The sequence below is a fragment of the Rhinopithecus bieti genome, unplaced genomic scaffold (assembly GCF_001698545.2).
Source record: "Rhinopithecus bieti isolate Rb0 unplaced genomic scaffold, ASM169854v2 scaffold_17882, whole genome shotgun sequence".
Lineage (NCBI taxonomy): Eukaryota > Metazoa > Chordata > Mammalia > Primates > Cercopithecidae > Rhinopithecus > Rhinopithecus bieti.
The window spans coordinates 898,082-905,286 of NW_016809462.1; the positions used below are offsets into that span (position 1 = coordinate 898,082).

The 7,205-nt window shown below is 39.0% G+C and overlaps 1 protein-coding gene across 1 annotated transcript in view; it reads left to right on the top strand.

Annotated features, from left to right (window-relative positions):
• GOLPH3 (golgi phosphoprotein 3) overlaps positions 1–6,512 on the top strand; it is a 64,870-nt gene extending 58,358 nt beyond the window's left edge. Inside the window, exon 4 of the mRNA XM_017889455.1 lies at positions 4,584–6,512. Coding sequence (XP_017744944.1) covers positions 4,584–5,008 — 425 coding nt within the window. The 3' untranslated portion in view covers positions 5,009–6,512. The remainder of the gene's footprint in view (positions 1–4,583) is intronic.
• The last annotated feature ends 693 nt before the right edge of the window (positions 6,513–7,205 follow it).

The following is a 7,205-nucleotide window of genomic DNA, read 5'->3' on the forward strand; positions in this document are numbered from 1 at the left end:
AATACTTGAGGAGATCTAAATAATCCTCTCTTTGTTGGAGTGAGCACATGGGTTTACCCTCTTCCCAGGGAATTACTACAAGATAAGATGGTGATTGGCTCCCTTTTTATTGCTTCCTTTGAGGCAGAAATGATTGCCAATAGGAAGGTCCAGTCATAAGTGGAATACTTTATTTGAAGGTAGGTCTGTGTTTAGGCTCTTCTCATTTTTACTGGAAACATTAAACTATAAGTTAGCATACTTTGGAATTGGGAAATTTCCACAGGAACTTCTGTAAAATTTACTAAGTAAATTTTCGCTGGTTGCAATATGTAAGTTTTACCTAAGGATAAGGTGAGGATAAACCTTAGCATAAGTTCAGTATAAGAGACAGTAGTCATAAACTATTAATCCCACTTACTTCCCATGAGAAAAAATATATTATAGAGCAGCATTAGAGGGATGTGTGTGTGGGGGGGTAGGGGGTATTTTTTTGAGGGGAGTGGAGAGCTGCAAAGAGAATTTTAACTGTAGATCTCTCAGAATAATTCATTTCTTGATTTTTTTCCCCCCGTTGTTTGGCAGTAGATGTTGTTTGGCTAAGATGTCTCTGGAGCATAGAATTCCTTCCTATTTGACTTTGGAAGGTAAAATAAAAATGGATGGCTTGGGAGTCATTTATTATGCTATACTTTGGTTTTGTGACAACATAAACATATTAAGTCTGTGATACCAAATTAAAGTTGATAGGGGATAATACTTTGATAACTTAACAAATTATTCTTTACATAGTTAATCTTAGGATTGAACTGTAGTTTTTAAAATAGGCTTTTATGTAAGTTTGGTTGTTTATTATTTTATGTTGCATTAGTTTAAATTTCCCTAAGTCATTTAACACAATAGTTACCCAATTCTAGCCTAGTGTCTTAGGCTGTCTAACACCTGCCATTGACGTTAGAAAACTAAAAGCAAAGCTCATACTAGTGAAAGATACAGCAGTTATTTATTGTTGAGACATTGGGTTTACACAATTATAAAAAGATGGAAGTGGCCGGGCGCAGTGGCTCACGCCTGTAACTCCAGCACTTTGGGAGGCTGAGGCAGGTGGATCACGATGTGTCAGGAGATCGAAACCATCCCGGCTAACACGATGAAACCCCATCTCTACTAAAAATACAAAAAACTAGCCGGACGTGGTGGTGGGCACCTGTAGTCCCAGCTACTTGGGAGGCTGAGACAGGAGAATGACGTGAACCCAGGAGGCGGAGCTTGCAGTGAGCCGAGATCGCGCCACTGCACTCCAGCCTGGGCGACAGAGCGAGACTCTGTCTCAAAAAAAAAAAAGAAGATGGAAGTTACACACTGTTGAAGGATGTGTGCCTCTACTCCAGGGCTTATTCTATTCTGCTGCCTATGTACTTGTTTGTTTCTTTTGCCTGGAATTCAGGCTTCTCTCCCTTTCGTTAAGATATGGTGAATCCTGCTGGATTTCAAGATTTAGCTTGAAGATCCTTTATTTCTGTAACTTTCCTATGAAATACCCCATCACATTAAACCATGGTCATTTCTTACCCTCTAGGCACTTTGTTCATATTGTTCTTATGGCCCTATTCCCATTTTCTTCTGGCCAGTATAGTTAGTTCTAATATGTAATATATTATGAATGTGATTTTCGCTTGGTTTTAAATTCCTTCGAGGTTGGAGATATATCCTAATGTTTGTATTCTCAGTACCTAACAGGATTCTTAGAACATTATAAATACTTTAAATTCTGCCAGAATGTTTATTCTGCACAAATAGCTAACATTTACTGAGAGCTCACCATGTGTTAGACTTTGTTCTAAGAACTTGATATATCATTTAATCCTCGTGATAGCCCTATGAGCTTGATAAATTTGTTACTTTCACCTTATAGATGAGTAAATGGAGAAGTAGATTAAGATAACTTGGACTAGTACACTAGCAGTTTTTGTTTTGTTTTGTTTTGTTGTGGGTTTTTGTTTTTGAGACAGAGTCATGTTCTTGTCACCCAGGCTTGAGTGCAGTAGCGCAATCTCGGCTCACTGCAACCTTTGCCTCACGAATTCAAGCGATTCTCCTGCCTTAGCCTCCCGAGTAGCTGGGATTACAGGCACCTCCTACCATGCCCAGCTAATTTTTGTATTTTTAGTAGAGATGGGGTTTCACCTTGTTGGCCAGGTTGGCCTTGAACTCCTAACCTCAAGTGATCTGCTCACCTTGGCCTCCCAAAGTGCTGGGATTACAAGCATACCCCCCTCAACGCCTGGCCCTGGCTAACTTTTGTATATTTTTGTAGAGACAGAGTTTCACCATGTTGCCTAGACTGGGACTGTTTCTGTTGACTTCCCCCTTACTCCTAGTTTTAGGTCACTGTTTTGCTGCTTTGCAAGTTTAGTGATTTTTTTTTTTTTTTTTGACTTGGATGCTGGACACTGTGAATGTTAAGTGATGAATTTTATGGTCTTTCTTTAAAGAGTGTTGAATTTTGTCTTGGTAAGCAGCTAAGTTACTTGTGGATCAGCTTGCTTTTATTCTTTTTGCTTTTGTTTTTAGATTTTGAGATGGAGTTTCACTCTTGTTGCCTAGGCTGGAGTGCAGTGGCACAATCTTGGCTCACTGCCACCTCTGCCTTCCGGGTTTAAGCGATTCTCGTGCCTCACCCATCCAAGTAGCTGAGATTACAGGCACCTGCCACGATGCCTGGCTAATTTTTTGTAGTTTTAGAAGAGAGGAGGTTTCACCATGTTGGCCAGGCTGGTCTCAAACTCCTGACCTCAGGTGGTCCACCTGTCTGGGCCACCCACAGTGCTGGGATTACAGGCTTGAGCTACCACGCCTGTTCACTTTTAATCTTTATTAGGGCAGGTCTAGGGTGGTCTATACTCTAGGACCGGTTTAGCCCTACAACTAAGGTGCGGATTTTCTAGTATTCCTTCTGAATGTCCTTGGTTTTTAGTGAGGCCTTTGCTCTCTGGCTAGTTGGCAATCACATTTTTCCCAGCTCTACTGAACTCTTGGAATCGTTCACTTTCTGATAGTTGTTCTTTGCCTAGCTTTGTGGAATTTCTTTCCCTAACACATGTAGCTTAGCTTTCAGCCAAAGACTCAAGGAACACCTTGCTGATTTCTAGACCTCTTTGTCTGCGTAGGTCCCCCTTCTCCAGTAGTCTGCTTTGCACATTGCAGCTGCCTTAGCTACCCTGAACTCTGATCTCTGCTACCTTAACGTGATGACTGCTGTGCTCTGCTTGGGGTCTTCCTGCCTGCTCTGCTGCCTGGGACGTGCCTCTAGGTGGTAAGCTTAGGCGGTTTTCTGGCTCACATAGGCTGCACTCATGTGTCACAGTTCTGGGCTGCTTTTGACTAGTGTCTGAAAACAGTTTTTTCTTATGTTTTATCCAGATTTCTAATTACAGTGAGAGAGCAGTTTTAGGAATGATTACTTCATCATAGGCCTGTGTTCTTTAGTGTTAAGTATAGGAAAATAATTGTGTCTGTGTCCAGTTGAATGGTAATATATTTTAAGATAGCAGCTTAAAATTTTAAGATAGTCTGCTAGAACTTTCTTTGATGATGAAAATGTTCTATTCCTGTGGTGTCTAGCCACTGGGCATGTGTCACTATTATATATGTGAAATGTGTCTAGTGCTGCTGAAGAGCTGAATTTTTAAATTAATTTAAATAGCTCTATGTGGGTAATGGCTCCTGTAATGGACAGTGTGGTTGAAGGTTTTCTCTCAGTATTACAAAATCTCGACCTTACAACGTTTGCATTTAAAAAAGATGCCTGTGGTTGATCTTTAACATGTTCTAATTTAGAAAAATATTATAGTTTTTTTAAGTATAAAAATAGTTGCATGTTCATTGGAGATCATTTGGAAAATGCAGAAAGCACAAAAAAAGTTTAGCACACATAATCCCAAAGATAAGTAAGATTAATATTTTGATGTATTTCCTTCCAGTTTTCCATAAAGAAGAACCCACTTTAGTGAAAAATCGTTTGGTTTTATTTTAAATATTTCTCTCTCAAAAGGAAATGTGTATAGATGGCAAGGTTAAAATTGTGAAAATTTGTGTCCTTCCAGAATTAGCTTTATATTGTCATCAAATAATAGCATGGCCTAAACAGGCTTACCTCTATAGGCTGTATGTATGTAGCATTTTCAGGAATAACAATCAGGAAGCTTTTTTTGGGGGGGTCTGTTAGTTGCAGACTGGTGTTTAATAGAAAACTTATTTGGCTATTGGCTGCTTTTTGACAGCAGCTAGAAGGAAGCTCAGACATAATACTTGGCTGATTTCCACATAAGACTAAGGGTGACTGACTCTGGTCTGAAGACTGCTTGCAGTTTAGTCGTCTGAGTGACTCCTGTGGCTGAGGATGTGCTGGGTGCTTAGAATCCAAAGGTCTGGCTGGGCTTAAGGGATTCATGGTCTAGTTAGGGAGAAAAACATGGCAGATTTTCTTCTGTTTCTCTTGGGGCAAAATCAGATTTTACTGTTTATTTTAATAGTACAAAATTTTTGCAAAATTAGCAGATAATACTGTACATCATTTCTAACTTCTGAAATCTTTTGTTTAGGTGAGACATGGAATCCATTAAAATTGCATTATCAGTTAAGAAATGTACGGGAACGATTAGCTAAAAACCTGGTGGAAAAGGGTGTATTGACAACAGAGAAACAGAACTTCCTACTTTTTGACATGACAACACATCCCCTCACCAACAACAACATTAAGCAGCGCCTCATCAAGAAAGTACAGGAAGCTGTTCTTGACAAATGGGTGAATGACCCTCACCGCATGGACAGGCGTTTGCTGGCCCTCATTTACCTGGCTCATGCCTCGGACGTCCTGGAGAATGCTTTTGCTCCTCTTCTGGACGAGCAGTATGATTTGGCTACCAAGAGAGTGCGGCAGCTTCTTGACTTAGACCCCGAAGTGGAATGTCTGAAGGCCAACACCAATGAGGTTCTGTGGGCGGTGGTGGCAGCATTCACCAAGTAACTCTGCTCGGGTTGAACCATTCTCCTTTCTCTCAAGTAAACCAGTAGTTTTTCTTCTGTTGACTTCTGGTTTTCTGTAATTTGTACTTTCCCACACTATAATTGGCTTCTGTTTTACAAAATGGTGGGTGGCTTTTCCTTTTTTGTGTGTATACAGGATTCTGCTGGTACGAGAGGCCTTCCTCTTTCTGTTTTTAAAAAAAAGTTTTACTGCCATATTGGCATTCCATTCCCTGTTGCCATCCTCACTGTTACCTGTTTTTGGTTTCTGGTCTACTTTGACTTTCAAAGTACCTCCAGCCTCCTCATATGCACAGCTTTTGGATGACCTCAGCTTGAGTTTCTCCATATGTGCATGTACATCTAGCATTCTGCCTACAGTTCAGACAGAAGTCACAAAAAGGCCTTCAACTCACCAAAGGTAAATATCTGTATCTATTAGGACGTTTTATACATAGACTTCAGTTGAGATGTATACTTAGCAAAATTATTTTTAAATTGAAACAGCACAGTAAATACTTAATATAAAATGCCCCTTGGATTTTGCTTCCCGTGTAAATCTGTTGTATTATTACACTTGTTATAATTTTAACTATAAAGGTCCAGTTGTTTCACAGAGCCAGTTTGGGATGGGCTGCATTCCATTTATGCTGTACATAGTTTGAATTATATATAAATTGCCCCTTCTTCTGGCCACCCCTGCTCCCGTCTTAGTATTTTGCAAGATTTTATCGGTTGTACACCTGGTGCCCCTCACTTGCTTCAGTCATGGTTATTTGATGGCGAAATTGACCTGTCATCACTGAAGGAGAGAGAAAAGATGTGTGTCTGATTGGTCCTGGGAATTTTTGAGCTGTGCCATTTATGGTACTCTTTGCCTATGCATCCCCTTTTAGATTTTTTTAAAATTTTATCTTACTGTTTTTATAATTTCTACTGGGAAGAGGCTTGTGACCAGTACCAATCTTGAGTTTCTTTTTCTGTCTACAAGTAAATTAATGTCTGCTCTGAAATGTCATTTATCTACTCACACGTTCTTGGGGAAAAAAATCAAATGTCCTAGCAGATGTTGCATGTAAATTGGTAGCAAGTAATGATTACAGCCCAGAGGATTAAGAATTTTGTAACAGAAAGCTCTGCTATGTTTTAATTTTTTATATACAATTATGATAATTAGCATTGTCAGACTATAAACGTTTGCTTTTTAAAATTTATTTTTACTATTTCTTTATCACTGTTTATTGTATCATCACCATTGATTTCATAATGTAAATACTATATATTGAACAAATTAAATGTCAGATTTTTTTGTTACCATAGTCCATGTTAATAGTGGGGCTTTCAGGTGTTTAGAGATTTTTTTGTTGTTGTTGTTAACATTCATTGCAAAAGTACTAGATGGTGTATAACTCTAGAGTTGAATTTTAAGGGATTCCCTAATATGTATACTATCTTTTTATCTGAAGTAATAAATAAACTATGATCTTGAAAGTGCCTGAATCAGAGCAAGCATGTCATTTGTATTTTTGTATTCTCATTTAGTTTTCTTAAAATTTTACTTACTATAGCATTGTAATATTTTAATGCAGGGGTTGGGTTTCTTAAAGGGCCAGATAGTAGATATTTTAGGCTTTGTGAGCCACCTGCTGTGTCAGTTGCAACTAGTGAACTTTACTGAATGAAAGCTGTTATAGATAATACAAATCAATTAGTTAGGCTGTGTTCCAATAAAACTGTATTTGCAAAAACAGGGGGCTGGTCAAGGCCCCAGTTTTAATGCATGGAAAAAAGACATTTTTCTATCCATTGAAATAACTTTCTTTACCTTCAGAAATGACACTGCTAGTGGTAACTACATGTAGGAATTATTAACTTAAAGTTTCTTCCCATAAAGTAGATATTGGGAAACTGATACCAGTTTACTGGAATTTCTTATCGAGTGAAAAGTTCCTGTTTTTCACTTGAGACGATGTTAGAGCTGAGGTAATAGATTTCTGAGGTATTCACTTCATCAGCAGCATCAGTATTCCCAAGCAAGGGGGAAAAGGGCCTCGCCTGAACTTCTGTCTGTGTTCTAGACCGGAGTGCACACTTAGCTCTACCTGTGTGTGGCCCCAACTTCAGTATGTTTCTATATCCAGAGGAGAGGAAGTGTAGTAAAATCTGGGGGTGGTGGTAGTGGTGGTATCAAGAACTCT